The 18,287-nt window shown below is 62.9% G+C and overlaps 2 protein-coding genes across 3 annotated transcripts; both read left to right on the top strand.

The window, feature by feature from the left end:
* The first annotated feature begins 215 nt into the window (after positions 1-215).
* On the top strand, positions 216-4,756 carry REN (renin). Its single transcript, XM_026111914.2, has 10 exons — positions 216-341; positions 1,210-1,366; positions 1,782-1,905; positions 2,138-2,256; positions 2,402-2,598; positions 3,043-3,051; positions 3,311-3,433; positions 3,709-3,853; positions 3,926-4,024; positions 4,310-4,756. The coding sequence occupies exons 1-10, from the start codon at positions 241-243 to the stop codon at positions 4,469-4,471; spliced, it is 1,236 nt and encodes a 411-aa protein (XP_025967699.1). The 5' UTR covers positions 216-240; the 3' UTR covers positions 4,472-4,756.
* A 3,546-nt stretch (positions 4,757-8,302) lies between these two features.
* On the top strand, positions 8,303-18,180 carry ETNK2 (ethanolamine kinase 2). 2 transcript variants are annotated; one of them, XM_064497974.1, is made up of 8 exons: positions 8,303-8,547; positions 12,979-13,238; positions 13,768-13,905; positions 15,016-15,158; positions 15,301-15,384; positions 15,840-16,015; positions 16,941-17,014; positions 17,520-18,180. In XM_064497974.1, the coding sequence occupies exons 1-8, from the start codon at positions 8,323-8,325 to the stop codon at positions 17,572-17,574; spliced, it is 1,155 nt and encodes a 384-aa protein (XP_064354044.1). In that variant the 5' UTR covers positions 8,303-8,322; the 3' UTR covers positions 17,575-18,180. The 2 variants fall into 2 exon arrangements, with proteins under 2 accessions (XP_064354044.1, XP_064354043.1); XM_064497973.1 differs by having other exon boundaries at positions 17,396-18,180.
* Positions 18,181-18,287: the final 107 nt, after the last annotated feature.

The following is an 18,287-nucleotide window of genomic DNA, read 5'->3' as shown; positions in this document are numbered from 1 at the left end:
CGTGCTCCTCGGCGGTGCCTACCTGCCGGCCCGGGCCGTGTGTCCCGCGCGGGGCTTGTCAGCCCGGGCTGCCAGCACGGGGGGGCAGCGGGCAGCGTTCCCCAGCCTCCCGCCCTCCCCCGGCCCGCGGGGAGGAGAAACCCACGCGGATGCGGACACTCAGGCTATAAAAGCAGCCTCCCCTTGGAGACCTGAAGGAATCTGCTGTCCGAGGAGGAGGTGGCCGGGGGAGAGCTTGCAATGCCGGCAGGACAGAGCAGCAGGCTGCAGCGGTATTTGGTCTTTGTGGCTGTGACCTGGGGCGCCAGCATCTTCCCCTCACCAGCCCAGGGTCTGCAAAGGTAGCAGTGCGCACGCTGCTCAGGGGCTGCAATGTGCTGGGTCTTGCTGCCTCCCCTCACTTCTTGGTGCTTCGGCTGGTGCTGAGGACTCTCCTCCTGCAGCACCTGAGGCAGCTGCTTGCCTTCAGAGCAGCTAGAAAACAGCTCTCCTTCTCCTTTTCTTTTTCTCGCTAGCACCTTTGGTCTCCCTTACTCCTCTTCCCCTCTCCCCTTGAACACTGCATGGCTTAGCAGCATCTCTGTTTCAAAAAGAAAAAGCAACGGGGCCAAGATGAAGAGTTTTGCTTGCAACCCAGAAGGGCTGAGCCTCAGGCTGGGCTCTGCTCAGCTAAACCTGCTTACAGCGGCTCTGTGCTGCCGGAGCAGTATAAACCCCCCGGGGGCAGCAGGTATCTGCTGCGGCAGGAGCTGCCTCTCCCCGCTCCCTCGGGGTCCCTTCCCTGGCTGCGTTTGGGGGAAGAGGCTCCGGAGGTGGCAGCATCCTCGAGCCCGGAGCTGCCGCAGGTTGTGCTCAGCCACGTCTGGACCCGGGCGCTATCGGTACCCACCGGGCAGCGCTGCCCCAGCCTGTGTCCCCAGGCCACCACCGCCTGCCCTGGGCCTGGCAGGATGGCTGCTCCAGAGGCCGGTGGGGCTAGCGAGGCTGGCGTGGGGCTAGCGAGGCTGGTGTCGGGCTAGCCGCCGGAGCAGGGCCTGGCGCGGGGGCTCGGGTGCCCGGCGGGCTGCGGCGGGGAGCTGCTGCCATCTAGAGCCGCCCGGCTGGATTTCCCGAGGCAGGACGGCGCGGGGAGCGAGGGGGTCTCTGGCGCGGGGAGCGAGGGGTCTCCAGCGCGGCAGCCCCACGGCCCTCTCCTCTGCCCGCTGGCAGGATCGCGCTGAGGAGGATGCCCTCCATCCGCCAGACGCTGCAGGAGATGGGCGTGAAGGTGTCGGACGTCTTCCCCGAGCTGAGGCAGAGCAAACGCTGCGGCGCAGCTGGCCCTCGAAACGGGACGGCTCCCACTGTCCTCACCAACTACCTGGATGTGAGTGTCTCCCGGACGAGGGGCTCCTTCCCCTGGTGCGACTCTCCTGCGGGGCAGGGCGATGTGTCTGTGGTGGCCTCCGTTCCTTCTCGTTAGCCCCTTGCAGGTGTAGATTTAGGTGCCTTGTTCCCCCGTGCCCAGGAGCATCCTCTGGGCAGCAGCGATGCTCCAGTGCCCAGTGCTGCCCATACATCGCACCATCCCCACGGATGAGCCCGGCAGTGGAGCAGCGCTTATGTCCCGCAGCCCCTTGGTCTGTGCGTCCTGCCCAGGCTGCCCAGCGCTGCCGTGGCTGGGGAGGGAGGGATGTCCCCCAGCTCCAAAATCCTGAACGGCACCTCGGTGGGAGGACACTAGCATCCTGCCGTGTGAGCCATGCCCCTCGGTGACGCTCCCCATGCCATGCCTCCCCCAGACCCAGTACTTCGGCGAGATCAGCATCGGCACCCCAGCGCAGACCTTCAAGGTGGTCTTCGACACGGGCTCGGCCAACCTGTGGGTGCCGTCCCACAAGTGCTCGCCGCTGTACAGCGCCTGCGGTGAGTGCCGGGCCATGCTGCAAGCACCCTTGGGTCCCGGCAGCGGGGCTGGGGTGAGAAACGTCCCCGTCTCCACAGGGCCGCTCAGGGCGGGCTGATGTGGTGCAGCTCCCCGCAGCTGGGTCCCGCTGCTCCTGCAAAGCCCCCTGATGCTGGGACACATCCCGCGGTGGTGGGGCTGGGGGAGCAGGGGCTGCCAGCCTCCTCTCCGACGCGCGTGCCCCCTCCCCAGTTTCCCACAGCCGCTACGACTCCTCCAAATCGCGCACGTACATAGCCAACGGCACGGGGTTCGCGATCCGCTACGGCACGGGGAGCGTCAAAGGCTTCCTCAGCCAGGACATCGTCATGGTGAGCGCTGCCCTGATCGCGGAGCCGCCGAGGCGAGGGGAGCTCTGCTCCCCCCACGAGCACGGGAGTTGCCCCAGAGCTGGGGCTCTGCTGGGGATTTGCCCCCAAGCTCCCTGCAAAGACCCTTGTGCTCTTCCCCCCCCAGGTGTCGGATATCCCCATCATCCAGGTCTTCGCGGAGGCCACGGCGCTGCCTGCCTTCCCCTTCATCTTCGCCAGGTTCGACGGGGTGCTGGGCATGGGCTACCCCAGCCAGGCCATCGACGGCATCACCCCCGTCTTCGACCGGATCCTCTCCCAGCAGATCCTCAAGGAGGACGTGTTTTCCGTCTACTACAGCCGGTGGGTCTCACGGGGAGCAGGCGCTCGGGCTGGGAGGGTATTTGTCCTGCCAGGCAGGAGTATTGCAAACACCGGTGCGGAGTGTGCACCTCGGCCGGCGTTGCAGGGCCAGGGGAGCAGCGGTGGGGCGAAGCACGGGCACCGCACGTGGAGGAGCTGGGGTGGCATGAGGCAGCACGAGGGATGAGCTGAGCCCAGCGGGGTTGCCGGCATTGGGAATGGCTGCTTCCAGCTAGTTTGTTGCTGTCAGATTGTGCAAAGCCTCTAGCTTTGCTAGCGGTGCTGGAGCATCACAGCTGGGAGCGAATTCGGCGTTCCAGCTAGGGGCAAAATGTTTAAATAAATAAAAAATCAATGGGACAAAGCCGTGGCCTTGTCTGGGTGCCGCGGGGGTCTGCAGCTGCCCTCCGCTCGCAGGTTCATGGCCCACCTCTCTCTTTGCAGAGCTTCCAAGTAAGAAGAAAAGCGCGAGCGCTCTCGAGACAGCACCCCGCTAGCGATCCCCCCTGTGCTGCCGCGGCTCTGGCCCGGGACCCTCTGCCTCGGCCCGCCTGGGCACGGGGAGCCCGTGCGGAGCAGCTCGGCATCTTCCCCACTCCGCGCACTAAGCCCACGTCCCCTCCTCTTGGCCTCGCGCTCTGCCGCTGCTCGCTGGGTCGGCGAGCCTGGGGATGGGGCTGCGGGGGAAACCACGCTGTGCTTTGCCTCCCAGGAACTCCCCTCTGAAACCCGGTGGGGAAATAATCCTCGGGGGAAGCGACCCAGCCTACTACACCGGGGACTTCCACTACCTGAGCGTCAGCAGGAGCGGATACTGGCAGATCAGCATGAAGGGGTGAGACACGCAAGGGCGGGCTGGAAAGCCTATCGGGGCCGCGCGGTCGCCGGGGCTGCCGTTCGCTCGGTAGGTGCCTGTGGCTGCTGCTGGCAGTGGCACCGTGGGCCGGAGACACCGGGATCGGCACTGCTTGGCTTGGCCAGCGTTCCCCTGGGCTGAGCCACCCAAGCTGCAGCGTGCTCGCCGGCGGGCTCGCGCATCCCCCAGCCCGGCGCCGGCCCCCCGGGAGCCCAGCTGTGCTGCTGTGCCACCCCTCTTCCCTCCCGCTCCAGGGTGTCCGTAGGGGCCGAGACGCTATTCTGCAAAGAAGGCTGCTCGGTGGCCATCGACACGGGAGCGTCCTACATCACCGGCCCAGCCGGCCCCGTGTCCGTGCTGATGAAAGCCATCGGGGCGCTCGAGATGGCCGAGGGAGAGGTGAGCAAACCCACATCCTGGCCGCGGCTCAGCTCTGTCCCGCAGCTCAGCTATGTCTCCTTCCTCCCGCAGTTCGTTGTCGACTGCGACAAGGTCCCGCAGCTGCCCAACATCTCCTTCCACCTCGGGGGAAAGGCCTACGGGCTCAGTGGCTCAGCCTACGTCCTCCGGGTAAGCGGGCGTCCTGCAGCGTGCCGTGGACCTCCTCACGCAGCTGCAACATGCCCCAGCGCGATGCTTCTCCTTCCCAAAGCCCTCCTGGTCTGCAGCGGTGTCCAGATAAGCCCCAGCGTTTTTGGGTGGTTTCAGGGAGCTTTGGGAGGAGCAGGAGAGGGAAGCCAGGGCCAAGCAGAAGGCATTGCTCCAGGGATAGTGACCCTTCTTCGGTCACCCGGCAGCAGCAGGAATCTCCCTGCCAGCCCCATGGTCACCGCGCGGGTCGGCTCCTCTTTGCAGCAGTCACAGTACGGGGAGGACGTCTGCGTGGTGGCTTTCTCGGGTCTGGACATCCCACCCCCCGCTGGCCCCCTCTGGATCCTGGGAGCCAGCTTCATCGGGCACTACTACACCAAGTTCGACCGGCGCAACAACCGCATCGGCTTTGCCACGGCCCTCTGACGGCGGGGGGACGGGACGGAGAGGGAGCGGCTCGGAGGCACATTCAGGGTGGAGACCAAAGCGGGATCACGTGTCCAGAGTGGCAGCTCCAGCGATTTCAGGGTGATGTGCAATAGCCCAGCTAGCGTGTGGCAAAGCCAGCGGTGCCCGCGGGTTGCGGATGTACTGAGCAGTGACGGTCCGCCTTACTCTGAGCGGGAGAAAAATAATCTGGCTGTATTCAACGACACTTTGAGCTGGTGTTAACCCCATCCCTCTCCATGACTTAGCATTAAACAAAACCTCAAAGCAACAGGCTGCTGAATTGATGCTTGTTCTTGCGGAGGAGAGAGAAATGGGGACAGACTTTTAAGAGAATTGGGAAACAAGTGTTCCTTTATTGGGATTCACTGTAGCAGACACTCTGCTTTTATCTCCTTCCCTGCACAAGAGTGAGACACGCTCCCAGCTGGTGCCAATGCATCTACGTGTAAGCAAATCAGGGCTGTTTTGATTATATGATAAGCCTCCTTTCTTGTGTGTCCATGCTGCACTCCTCTTTAGAAGATGCGATCGTCCCTCAGAGCTTGATGGCAAATGAGGCTAGAGAAGCTCCCACCCAGGGCTGAGCCATGGTGGCGTCACACATGCTCTTAGCCCACCTCAAGGTAAAGGAAAAGATGTTGTCCTGCTCCTGGTGCTTCGCACCTTGCCCCGAAGCTTGCAGCGCGAGCCAGGAGCAGAGCAAACCGAAGCCACTGAGGATGCTGCCTCGCTGCTCCAGGTGCCTTGGGTTAATTCGCATCCAGCCCTTGCTGGAAGCTGCCGTGCCGCCCCGGTGCGGCTGCCCGCCAGGCGCTCCTGATGCAGCCAGTGCTGCTGCCCCGGGCCCTGGCGCAGACCCCCGGCGAGCGTGCAGGGGCAGCAGGGCTGGGCTTTGCCAGCTTGACCGGGTTTGTTCTTGCCCTGGTTGGAAGCAGGTTCCCAGCACCACCCAGACCTGGGAAAGGGAGTATTTACACCTCAGCTCTCTAGGGTAGAAGCTCTGGGCAGCATCAACACTGAGGGGCCTGTATGTGCCCCAGGTCGTGCCCCAGTTCAAATAGCAAACAAGCCTTTTTGCAGGAGGTGAGCAGTTGCAAGAGGTTTCTGTGCCTCGAGCTGCTTTCCCCCAGGAGGCAAAGGGAGAGGTGTTTCTGCGTGGAATAGCCCTGCCAGTCCTGCCCCCAGAGAAAGAGGGGCCGGGCTGTACATCTGCTTTACGGCCCTTTGGGGAGGGAAAGGCGCCTGCGTGTCTGATTAAGGGTGGACGACTTTGCCCCACCAGGAAGGCAGCTCTTGCGGCCCCAGTGCCTGGGTTTGTTTTCCTTGCCCTGTTGGCTCAGGCTAACAACCAGGGTTTGTCTCCGCGCTGGCCACGCACGGTGATATGCAGCGGGCGCGTGCTGGTGCTGGGAGCGCCCGTGCAGGCTGGCGCGGCAGGAGGGGCAGCCCAGCGCTCGCTCTGGCCGCCGGCATTTCGAGCTATGCGGGAGCGCTGCGGTGGCTCGAGTTACAGGGCGCCTGCTGCTAATCCCAGAGCTCCGCGATGCCGAGTAGTTTGCAACGTGCTCTCGCCTCCAGCTTGACCGGCTCAGGTGGCGCGACTGCCGTGGCTCGCGGCCGCAGCGGAGGCCGGGAAAACGTGCCTGCAAAGCAAAGCACGTTTGGGCTTCTGGAGCAGAGCCTGGAGCAAGCCGCCCTCTGAGAGCAATTGCTTTGCAGAAGCTTCTCGCCCTCATTTCTGCCACCGGATGACTCTCAGGCTGCAATGATTTTTCAGGAGTGTGATGCTCCTTTAAGCACAGAAACAGCTGCTGCTGTGTGACCTTTCCAGGCAGGTAGGCAGCAGCCTCGGCCCCCTCCCTCCCTCCTACGAGGCACCTCGTCCCCTTCCCTGCCCCGCGGAGCGGCAGCCCAGGCTCGCCCGGAGAGGATGTGGCCGGGCGGATGTTTGTCCCCGGTGGGAGGGCAGCAGCCTCGGTGGCGGCACAGCCTAGCCTGAGCATTTAAACCTCCTAACTGCAGCACTCACCTCCCCAGGTTTCCAGGGTTGGCAAATTGAAGGCACCCGATGGTGGTGGTTCACTCACTGCCTGCAGGCGCTGACCCATCCCTCCCGCAGCAGCAAGGGGAACAGGCAGCGGCATGCACACGCTGCTGCGAGCACCTCTTGGGGCCGGGCAGTGGAGGGAAGGGGCCCCAGAGGTCAGCGCATCTCCTGCTTTCATCCAGCGTTTCCTTGCATATCCTCCGTGTATCTGCTCGGGAGCACGGGAAATCCCCGGGGTGGGAACCAGCAGCCCCCGAACACCGTGCGTGCGGGAGCCAGAGTCGCGGGGGAGCTCCCGCGCTGCAGCCTGGCCTCTGCGCAACCTTTTGGCCACGTAGAGATGCTGGCAAGCTTCTCCGTTTCCTTCCTACAGCGGGGAAACTCTCTGCCTGAAAATAATGGGGCCTCCTCTGCCTGTTGCGCACTGCACAGGCTCTGGTCTGGAGAAGATGTGAGCTGAGCTTGGAAGAGCACCTGGGTGACTTAAAAAACCATGATGGCTTCTGGCTATAGCTCTTGGCTGGAAGTGGTCAGAGTGGCCTGAAATAGGATGTTTCTTGGATCCGGTTCTGCTCCCATTCAGCACAGTTCCGAGCAGTGGGAACAAAAAACATCTGGACTGCTGCGCTGCTGTCCTCAGGCCCCTAAGCCACCCTATTAACACCTCTAATGGCCTTTGCCGGGGCAATTTCCCGGTTCCTGCCACGCAGTTCTGGCTGCGAGATGCTGCTAACCTGCGACTGTCCTGTATTAACACTTCTGCTCGTTACGGCCAAGCAATTAGGCCACACTCAGCCCAGCAAAGCAGCCGGCGCAATTACGACCATCCTATTAAAACTGACAGAGCTTGTTCTATATATAGAAACACATGGAACTGGCTGCTTTATTTTTTCCCCTTCCTTAAACAATTTCCCCCAAGTCTCCGTGGTCCATTTGGTGGGTTTGGGCTGCAGCCAGCTGTAAACTTTGGAGGGGGCACTCTTTGCTCCGAGCCACGCGCAGTCGTTATTTCCTCCGATAATGAAGCCAGGCTGGAGCGGTGTCAGCGTGCTGCTGGGGGGCCTGGCCCAAAGGGCGAGTAACGCTCTAGCTTTAATTATCAAACCTGCCTCCAGGCCACCTGCAAGCCCTCGTGGATACGGGGGCCAGCGCGAGAAGGTGCTGGGCCACCTCATCCCGGGAGGACGCGTCCCTCCTGGAGCCAGGCTCCTGCCAGGAAGCCCCCAGGCGCGACGTCCCGGCCCCACGCCAGCCTGGCCCCGCTGCAGCAGGCGTCTTGCAGCCTCCTCTTCCAGCCCCCGGCCCGGGGGAGGCCGCGGGGCTCCCGGTGCAGCCCGGCGGCAGGTGCGGGGGGGAGCGCGGGGCCCCGGCGGGGCTGCGGGGCCTCGGTGCGGGGGGGCCCCGTGCGCCGGGGGCGCCCCCCGGTGCCGCTACGCTCCGCGGCGCGGGGGCGGCTGCGCTGCCCCGATCCCCGCCGCGCTGGAGCCGATGCGCTCCCGGGTGCGGGGGCCGGTGCGCTCCCCCCGGTGCGCTGCTCCGCTCCCCCCGCGGCGGGGGCCGGTGCGCTGCTCCGCTCCCCCCGGTGCGCTGCCCCGCTGCCCCCGGTGCGGGGGCCGGGGCGGCGCTGAGCGCACAATGCGGGCGGCGGGCGCGGGAGGCGGCGCGGGGAGGAGGAGGAGGAGGAGGAGGAGGAGGAGGAGGCGGCGGCCGGTGACTCATGGCTTCGCAGCGGCGGCCGGCTCCTCCCCGCGCGCGGCGGCCCCGCGGCAGCCCCCGGCACATGGGCCGCGGCGCGGGGCGCTCGGAGCTGGGCATGGCCGTGCCGCCCGCCCGCTGCCCGGACTGCCCGGCGCCGGGGCCGCCGCGGGGAGGGGGCGGCGGCGGCGGGGCCCCCGCCGTGCCCCACCTCGGCATTGCGGTGGACGAGGGCGACGTGCTGCCCGGGGCGCTGCGGCTCATGCGGGAGCTGCGACCCGCCTGGGAGACGGCGCGGGTGAAGACCAAGGTACGGCCCGCCGCGGCGGGGGGGGGACGGGGACCCTGCCCGCAGCCCCCGGCACCGGCCGCCGCATCCCGCCGGCGAGCCCTCGCGCCGGGCGTGGGGCGCCCGAGGGGGCTGTGGGGCCCACTCTGGGGGTCCTATAGGTCCCGCGTGGGGGGGCTGTGGAGTCCACCCTTGGGGCTACAGGTCCATTTTTGGGGGTGGCTATCGGGGTCCACGCTGGGGGCTCCTATAGGGCCTACCCTGGGGTGGCTATAGGGTCCACCTGGCCAGGCTGTAGGGCCTGCCTGAGGGCTGCTATAGGGCCCATCCTAGGGGACTATAGGGCCTGCCAAGGAGGGTATAGCATCCCCCCTGCACTCCGGGGGTATAGCTGGGGCTGATCAGGTGTGCAAAGGTCTCCAGCCCCCGGCAGGCTTTGGGGACCCCTTGGAGGGTTGCTGAATGGTGACCACGGGTGCAAGCGTGTCCCCAGGGTCCCTCGGGGCTGCTGAGGTTGGCGAAGGCAGGGGGGTGGCAGCCTGTTTGCCGGGCTGCCCCAGAGCCACCCCTGCGGGTGCTGCACCCCTGCGCCGGGTGCTGCAGCCGGGGCTGCTGGGTCCCGCTGCTGCAGCAGGTGACTGTTACTTAGGGGCTCGCGCCTTTGCTGGGAGCGTTGCTCTGGGTGTTCGAGTCGGGATGGGAGCCGGGATTCAGCGCCGGGCTCCTGAGCAGGGCAGGGCTCAGTTGTCACAAGTTGGCAGGGGTTTGCTGCGGCGGCTGGGAGCGACGGGCTGGCACAGAGAGCGGGTCCGCGTGCACAGAGAGCGGGTCCGCGTGGGGCTCGCTGGCGCGTGGCAGCGTCCCAACCGTTTTGCCCTTCTTGCCTCTGCCCCCCAGTGCCACGTCTGGGCTGGAAGCACGAGGCTGGCGGGGTCAGCGTCTCTGGTGGGCTCCTGGCAGTGGGCACAGGAGCAGGGAAGCCCTGGAGCTGGATGCGCTTAAATGCATGTACGTGTGTATGCGTGTTCTCTAAAGGCACATGCTTCCCGTGTGCCTGGAGTGTCATTAAAAATGTATTAATAGCCAAGTGTAATTAAATACAAGAAGCTGCGGGAAAATACATATGAAAGGGCAGATGGTAATAGGCAGGAAGCTCAGAGTTAGGAGTTCCTCGGACCGCGAAGTTTTAAGGGCAGGAAGTGTCTTGGGCTCTGTGTTTGTGCAGCACCTAGCACAGCAGAGGGACAGCACGCCTCACTTGCACTGGCAGCATAGAGACTTATATTCATAAAAGACCCCAGCTTCCTGGTATCCAGGTTCTCTCCAGGCATTGGAGGGGGGTCAGTGTTCAGCAGCAGCTTGTGTGTGTGTATGTTTTTAATTAGAAAAAAAAAAAATTGGGAGTTAGGGAAAAAACTCCAATTGCATTTCCCTTAACTGCTATTGCAAGAGCTCCTTGGGAAGGGGTTGGAGCCGTGCACTGATTCTCAGCTGGTTCCCATTAGCGTTCCCGTTAGCTTTCCTCGGCTCCCTGGAGCGGCGCCCGGTTCACACCACCTAGCTGCACGGTGTCAGTGCACAGCTGCTCGGCGTGACTGTACCAGGCTGCGCTTATGGCACGTAAAAATCTCCCAGGGACTGGGGCAGAAGATGGGGGGGAAAGGGGTTTGTATGCTCCCCCCACCTGCCCTCCAGCCACTGCGATGTCCAGTCCCTGGTGGGAGAAGGTGCTTTTGCTCCAGGTTGTGCCCCTTTCCAGGGCTCTGGCTCCTCATCCCTTAGGCTCTGTCCCTGGGCAGAGCATCTCCGCACGGAAAAGGCACAGGCGTTTGCCGGTGAGTCAGCCCGCCACACTATCGGAGAAGCACGCACTCCTCCACTGCTCATCCCCTGATAAGCGCAGCAGCAGCAGCGACGTGGAGCCGAGGCGCTGCGAGGACTGCAGCGTGGCGGAGGCCCCTGCTCTGTCTTCCAGGACTTTTATAGTCCAACTCTGGCAACCGGGTGCCCTGCTGAGACAGTCGCCTGGCTGCCAGCCGGGGAGACGTGCCGGAGCCTCCCGCGCCGCGGAGCGGAGGTGGGAGCGCCCGCGTGGGCCGGCGCGTGTCTGCGTGCAGGGGAGGCGGCGAGCGCGGCAGCGCTCCGTGGGAGCCCCCGGGGCTGTGCCGGGGACGGCTCTGCGGGAGCTGGAGGAGGAGGGGAGCTGCGGCGCTGTGGGTCCGACCAGGGGCTCACCCCGGCTGCGATGCAGCGCCGTGGGGCAGAGCCGCTTCTCTTCAACGCCTTTGCGCAGCGCTTGGGTCTCGCCTCTCGTTTAATTGCTGCAAGGCTCCTGGATTGCCTTGTGCAGAGCTGCGCTTGCTTCCTCCCCGCTGTGGTGCAACAACGCTGGGGAGGACTTGGACTTGGATGGCCAGGAAGGACTGGGCCAGCTGTCACTGACGGCACCTTTGACGCATCAGATCCATGAGGAACATCTCTGGGCATCTCCCGAGCATCCGCGCTTGTTGCTGGGAGCTGGAGGAGGTGCTATCTCCAAACCGAGAGAGCCCTGCGTGCATGCACTGACAAACAACGCACGAGTCTCCAAAATTAATGGCACAGCGTTCAGGGGGGATAAGGCTCCGTAATCCCGTTAAACCCTCTGGAAAGGGCTCGTTGGGCTGTCGAGCAGCAAAACAGAAGAAAGCAGAGCCAGCACCCAGCATCTGAGGCAGAGCCAAGCTCAGCATGGAGCCGTCCCCGCTCGCCTGCAGCCGATGCGCGCTGCCACGTGCAGCTTGCAGAGGGTATCAACCCCAGAAGGCCGCTGCTTTCGCCCTGATGGCAGTGGCAGCTTTTGCCTGCTGAATTTCTGGTCTCTTGGGTCTGTCAGGACAAGGAGAGGAGAGAGCAAAGCATGGCGCCGTGGGAGAAACACAGATTATCTGGCACGGGAAGAACCACTCGGTTGCTCAAAAGCTTCAGCTCGTCCCAGCTGCAGGTGAGAGCGCAGCAGCCTCGCGCGGGCCGAGGGGATGGCCCTGCCACTGCCCGCCCCGAGAGCCAGCGCCGCGCAGCTGTGTGACAAGGGGTATTTGCACCATCTAACTTTAGGTGTCTAATTCCAGTGCTTTGAGATTCCCTCTGGAGGCTACATAGGGAGCCCTATATATAGGCACCCTATATAGGAGCGCGAGTTGCTGAGTGAGTTGTCTAAAATTAGACGGCGTGTCCCACCCCGAGCACCGCTGCTCCCGTCGCACGAGGCGCCGCTCCCCTCCCATTCCACCAGCATCGCGTTTGCTCCATCTCGCAGAACCAAAACAGGGGGAAGCAATAATGCGAGCGGAGAAGACCCCGCGGGGAATGGCAGTGCCCAGCCGTGGCCCTCATCTGTCCCTGTCGTGCGTGGGAGCCGCGTTGGGTGCAGTGCGGCCGAGCATCCCGCCCGCGCCCGGGCAGGGGTCTTCTGTGCGCCCAGCTGCGCGACGGGGGCCCAAATCTTGCAACGCACTGGAGGCGATCGGAGCCGCCCCGTGCCGTGCGCGGGGCAGGGAGAGGACCGCGGCCGGGCTCCCCCGGCGTGGGAGGCGACGCGGCCGCGGGGACTCCATGTGCGTGGGCAGCCGGCCAAGCCAGGGCGGCGCGAGAACAAAACTCGCTTTCCATCTGTGCGGAGCCATCAGAGCAATGACAAGAGACGTCCCCAGCAGCGATGTCTCTGCCTATCAGTGACTCCCGCGCGGCCCGGCCCCGTGGGGAGGGTCGGGAGGAGGAGATGGGGTGGTGGTGTTTGCTCTGCCTTGTTTGCTGGGGCTTGTTTTGTGCCAAGTGATTTGCGCTGATTTTTGGGACCGATTCCCAGGGTGGCTCGGACGCCAAGTGTACAGGCAGTACCTCTAGCTAATCCTGAGCTCCCAGGTGAAAAGCAGTGGTGGATTTCCACCCAGACCACGCCGGGCTTTGCCAAGCTCAGGCTTCACGCGTGTGGCCCTGTGCAGAGCCCCAGGTTTGCAGGGGGGCTCCCACTGCCTCCCACGGGCGCTTTCTCCCGGTGCTGTGGGTGCTGCAGCTTCGTGCTCGCTCAAGCCTCTCCCATAGCTGCACCTCAAGCCTGTCCCGCAGGAAGCTCTGCCTGGGAAAAAAGGGGGCTGAAGCATTTGGGTTATTCACCCGCTGCCTGTTTTCGTCCCGGGCAGCCGTTTGCACTGCTACGAAGTGGGGAAACCCCGTGCCCTGCTGTGCCACAGGGGCATAGAGGCATCAGTTGTGACCTGGAGGAAAAACCTTTTAACAGGGTCCCCTCATCTCTGGGGGTCCTCGTGCCTGCTGGAAGGGGGATCACGGGGCCCTGAGCATTATCGCGGGCTCGGGGGACTTGGGGCAGCCTCTGCCCCGCACGGCTGCTGCCCTGCGTGCCTGGGGACCGCACCGCCGTCCCAACCCCCCCGCACTCCTCTCCCCCTCCAGCTTTTCACCGATGGCATCACCAACAAGCTGGTGGCCTGCTACACGGATGAAGGCATGGCGGACGCGGTGCTGGTGCGCGTCTACGGCAGGAAGACGGAGCTTTTCGTGGACCGGGAAACGGAGCTGAAAAACTTCCAGGTGCTGCAAGCCCACGGCTGTGCCCCCGACCTCTACTGCGCCTTCCAGAACGGCCTCTGCTACGAGTTCCTGCCGGGCATCGCCCTGGGACCGGACCACGTGCGGGACCCCTGCATATTCAGGTTGGGGGGGCAGGGGAAGGAGCGTTGCAGCGGGTTGGAGACACAGGAGGGGAGCCGGGGCAGGACGAGGGGTTTGTCTGTGTTTCCAGGCAGCTCTCATCCTCCCTGCAGTTGCTCCAGCCATTTTCCCGGCGCTTTTATCTCGGTTTCTCCGGTATCGTTTGCATACACAAATCTGGATGGTGCTGAGGGATAAACAGGCCAAATTCCCTGGCGATGCCGAGGCTGCAGCAGGTTTTTTGCTGTGCTTTGGCGAATGAAGATACTGCACAAGAATCTCAGCTTTTATCTAAATTTGCTCTGGAAAGGTGAATGCTGTTGTTGACCCAGGCAGTATCTCAAAATTTTTCAAAGGCACACAGCTAAAAATGCTGCAGAGAGGAGTTTTAGCTGTGTTGACTGTGAATTCTTAAATGCTGCATTTGGGGAGCCCCTTTTGAGATGTCTCAAACCTATTTTTAAGAGGTGCTGCTTTTGGGGGCCTTGGCACCCGGCCACCTCTTACCTGCGCTGCTGTGGCTTGTTGCAGGCTGGTGGCCCAGGAGATGGCCCGGGTGCACGCCATCCACGCCAACGGCAGCATCCCCAAGCCCATCCTGTGGCAGAAACTGCACAAATACCTCGCCCTCGTGAAGATGGATCTCAGCCCAAAGGTATCCAACCCCAGGTAAAGGCAGAGGGATCCCAAAGAGCCAGGCTCTGGCTTGGGCATCCGCTGCCCACCCGTCTCTAAGTCTTGCTCCTACGGGCTCGGGGCAGACAGCCCCGGTTCCCAGGTAAAGCCTTTGCTGGAGTCTGGGGTTTGCTAGGAGAAGATTTTGGGAGGGTGTCTGTGCTGGGACCAGCCCCACGGCCACTTTTGGATGTGGATCCATCAGCAAGTAATCATCTGGATCAGCCCCCGTGAGCAGGGGAGGCCCCCGGGATGGGGACTTGCATTTTCAGCCATAGCTAGAGCAAGGTGAAGTTCAGCCCGTCTCACAGCGGGGATCTGAGCAGCAAAGTTCAGCTAACGTTGGTGGAGGGGATGCTAGAAATCCGCTATGGATCAGAGCAGGCAGTCCCCATTTCAAGCCAGTTCCTCCATTTTTTGGGCGGCTGAGGCCTCGCCGGGAGCTCTGGGTCACGTCAGGTGAGTGACTGTGTTGGCCTGAGCCAGGACGCGTTGGAAGGATGCGGGCAGCCCCGATAGGTGATGGACGTGGATGGACTCGAGGGCAAGCAAATGATTAACCCTGTTCCCTGAACAGCTGTGGCAGGATCCAGGGCTTTTCTTAGTATTCGCCATAGTGCAGGCAGACTTTACCCAAGTCTGCCCCTCACATCCAGACAATTAGGTAATCATTCACGAGTGTTTTTCTTGGAACTGAAACTTTGGAGGTTATTAAAAGTATGTGTACCCATGAGGAGTCCAAAAAACTCCTGTTGCCCTTGGGTTACTTGGATGCTTCGCTGTTGAGCGCTGGGAGGCTCCTTGTGCTGATTTGGAGAAGGCCGGGGGATGGATGCAGGGTGAGCGAGCAGAAAGGCAGGGATGCACCTGGGATGCTGGGGATGCACCGTGCTGGGTGCCATGCAGCGCATCCGAGGAGGTGCTGGGTACCCCACGCTGAGCCTGGTTTCCCCACCATGAATGGCCTTATTAGAGCTGCTTTGTGTTGCTGGTCAATTCATTTATAAAATGTGTGGAGGGAAGCAGGGGGGAGCTCCTCCTCTCTGCCCCCAAAAGAGGTTTCTTGTGAGCAGCAGTGATTTCACCCCCTTTCTTCTTCCCCAGCCTCCACCCAGATGTGCCCAGCCTGGAAGTGCTTGAGCACGAGCTGGCCTGGATGAAGGAAACCCTCTCCCAGCTGGAGTCCCCCGTGGTGCTTTGCCACAACGACCTGCTCTGCAAGAACATCATCTACAACGGCACTGAAGGTTGGTGGTGGTGGCTGTGTGCCCCCGTAGAAAGGGGTCTGCCCCCACAGCAGTGTCCTGGCACATGAGCCCACCCAGTCTCGCTGAGGACCACAGGCTCAGTCCCCAACTCCTGTAACAGCTCTTGCTTTGGCTCCTGCAGAGCACGTGCGGTTCATAGACTACGAGTACACCGGCTACAACTACCAGGCTTTTGACATCGGGAATCACTTCAATGAGTTTGCAGGTGAGTTGGGCTCTTCTCCGTGGCACCAGAAGCAACCCCCCAGCTTGCAGCTGCTCTCCCATGGTCTCCCTGTCCTCAGGGAAGGAGGATGCAGTTAAATCCTCAATCCTGCCATAGGAAACGGAGGCAGCTCCTCCCAGGGCTGCGCTTGGTTAGAGCAATGTGCCAGGGAGGGTCTTTCCTTTCTTTGGGCCCTGTGTTGTCAGCAGTGAGCAGCCTGAGTGCTGCTGGGACGTGGTGTCTGGAAGAGCCCAGCTCTCTTTAGTCATGACGCAAGGGTTGGGTGGGCTGGCTCAAATCAGACAGTTGATCCCCTGCATTTACAGGCCTGGACCTGCAATGATTTCATTCCACTGGTCATGCGTGGGGAGAGCCCCTTGGTCACGTTGCTCTGCCCTCCCCTTCCCCTTCTCCTCTTCCTCCTGGCCATCGCTAATGACGGGCTCTGCTCGCAGGCGTGAAGGAGGTGGACTACCGCCTCTACCCCAGCAAGGAGACCCAGCTGCAGTGGCTGCGCTCCTATCTGCAGGCCTACAAGCAGCTGACCCAGGAGGACCAAGGAGGCAGAGGAGCAATCGTGTCCGAGAAGGAGCTGGAGGCTCTCTACGTGCAAGTGAACAAGTTTTCTTTAGTGAGTGCTGGAGGTGGGGAGGAGGCAGCTGGAGGGCGGTGCTTGCATGAAGGAGATGGCCCTCCTTGGAGGGAGGAGGGGGCAAGGGCTTGGTTGGTGGTTTGGAGATGCTGCAATTCTCCATCACGTGCCTCAGCTCAGGGGTTGTGTCCAGCAGTGAAGTGGGGCTGCTTCTAACAAGGACTGGCCTTGGGATGGGTTTCCTCTGCTGAGCAGGGGGCTCCTTGCTGCACTTGAGCTGGCGAGGAGGAGGAGGAGGAGGAGATGGTGAAGCCATGGGCACAGGCAGCAGCGCTGGGGGTCGAGTGTTTCGGGATGACGGCAGGAGGCTGCTCCAAAGAGCCTGGCTTCGTGTCAGGGGCGCCGAGCCCCTGGGCAAGGTCAAAGATAGCACTGGCCTCCAGCCATCCCACCAACGTCTGCCAACGGGCAGAGAGTCCCTGATCGCTGTAGCCTTGGTCATCCCTTCCAGACAGGCAAACAGGAGAGAAATCCTCTTTGGTGAAAGCCGGGATAAAAGGAGCCAATGGGTGCCTGTGCTCTGCCCTCCGCCTTTCCCAGAGCTGTCTGCTGAGGTTTCCATGCAGCTGCGGTGGGGACCTGTCCCAGCAGCGCTCAGTCCCCCCTTGCCAGGGCGTGCGGGGTTAGGAGGGACACGTGGGACAGTGCAAACGCCGAGGCTGGTGCTGCAAGCACATTGTGCAGCTGTACAGCACCCGCCTTCTGGCGTCCCTCGCCCTGCCTGGGACCAGCCCCCAGAGCGTATAAAAACGCATGTTCGGGCCAGACCCCCGGCTGGCTGGAACTTGGCATCCTTTCAGCACGGCCACGGGAGGTCTGGGACCCGGCCAGGAGAGAGGTGAGTGACGTCCCCGCAGGCAGGGGCGCCTCGTGCCAGTTCTGATCTGTGTTTTGTCTCTTGCAGGCATCCCATTTCCTCTGGGCATGCTGGGGCCTGATCCAAGATAAATACTCTACCATAGACTTTAACTTCTTAAGGTGAGTGAGCCGTGGGCTGCGAGAGCCAGGGCTGGAGGGGAAGAGGCAGCGCGGCGGGCCGAGCCCCGTCCTTGGCCAAAGTGGGCTTGTCCAGCCCCAAGGAAGCAGCATGTTCATGTCCGTGGTACCCAGCAGGGCAATGGCAAATGGCAGCGATTGCTCCGTTGCCATCTCATGTTGCTTTTGACTAGAAGCTCCTGGGAAAGCGATAGCTGGCTCCGCTCAGGTCCCATGGCATTTGCTCCCAGCGTGGTCTACTGTGAAGTGGCTGGAGCAAATGGGTCCCAATGGTCTCTCCTTGCTGGAGGGATGCTCTGTGCTCAGGATACTTGAGGCCAGGGCAGGAGCAAGTGTCTCACGTCCGTCCCTCTCTCTCGGCAGATATGCAAAGCTAAGATTTAAACAGTACTTCAAGATGAAGCCGGTAGTCACAGCCCTGCAGATTTCCAAATAGCATCTCCGGCCCGTGAGACCCTGAGCTATTTTGTCCTTGCTGCGTCCACAGCCCTCGCCTCCCCCTTGCCCTTCCCGCCCCAGCTGGGGCTGAGGGCAGATCCTGATGGTGGGAAGGGGGAAGAGGATCTCTGACCCAGCCACCGATTAAAGGAGACCCTGGACATAACTGAGACTGGACCATGAGACGCTAAGGAGGACCACGGCCTCAGCGAGGCCCCTGCCTACGCCAGGAAGCCTTACCATCGCCTTAACGCCGAGCCCAGGTGCCTGGCAGGTCTGTGCGGCGCTGGCACTACCGCTGCTCACCTGGCACCCAGTTTGCTCCCTCGCTGCTGCCCCCGAGGGGGGACGCGGATGCCCCTGCCGCTCGGCAGCCCCGACCGCCGTGGCCAGCGCTGCCCAGTTGCTTTTGCTGCCCGATGCACGTGCTGCACCCGTCCTGCCTTCGCTGGCCCCGGGGCCCCTCCTGGGCTCTCACCCCTTCCCGGGGTCCATCGCGCTTCAGCCCTTGGTGCGCTCTGGCCCCGGGGGAGCGTGGGACCCTTTCGAAAGCGGGGCCGGTGCTGCTGCGGCTCGGCTCACGGCCGGGCTGTGTCCCTGCGGGGCAGCGATGGCCATGCCGCCTGTGGGGCCAGGGACCGGGGCCGGCGGGCGTCTGCCGGCAGGTGCTGGGCGCCTGCTGCCGCTGCAATACACTCATCCCATGGCGATGTCTGTTTTTTTCCGAGGCCGTAGTCTCTTTTCGCCGCTACCCCTCTGGTCTTGGCTTTGCTTGCAGCATCCCGCACTGTCCGGCGTGGGGGGAGCAGTGCAACGC

Source organism: Dromaius novaehollandiae, chromosome 27 (assembly GCF_036370855.1).
Source record: "Dromaius novaehollandiae isolate bDroNov1 chromosome 27, bDroNov1.hap1, whole genome shotgun sequence".
Lineage (NCBI taxonomy): Eukaryota > Metazoa > Chordata > Aves > Casuariiformes > Dromaiidae > Dromaius > Dromaius novaehollandiae.
This window is presented reverse-complemented; position numbering and strand designations above follow the sequence as displayed.

Coding starts and splice junctions, on each gene's coding strand:
- REN (XM_026111914.2), top strand. CDS start 241: ATGCCGGCAGGACAGAGCAGCAGGCTGCAGCGGTATTTGGTCTTTGTG. Junction 342..1,209: donor CCAGCCCAGGGTCTGCAAAG/GTAGCAGTGCGC, acceptor GCCCGCTGGCAG/GATCGCGCTGAGGAGGATGC. Junction 2,257..2,401: donor TCAGCCAGGACATCGTCATG/GTGAGCGCTGCC, acceptor TTCCCCCCCCAG/GTGTCGGATATCCCCATCAT.
- ETNK2 (XM_064497973.1), top strand. CDS start 8,323: ATGGGCCGCGGCGCGGGGCGCTCGGAGCTGGGCATGGCCGTGCCGCCC. Junction 8,548..12,978: donor CGGCGCGGGTGAAGACCAAG/GTACGGCCCGCC, acceptor CTCCCCCTCCAG/CTTTTCACCGATGGCATCAC. Junction 13,239..13,767: donor CGGGACCCCTGCATATTCAG/GTTGGGGGGGCA, acceptor GGCTTGTTGCAG/GCTGGTGGCCCAGGAGATGG.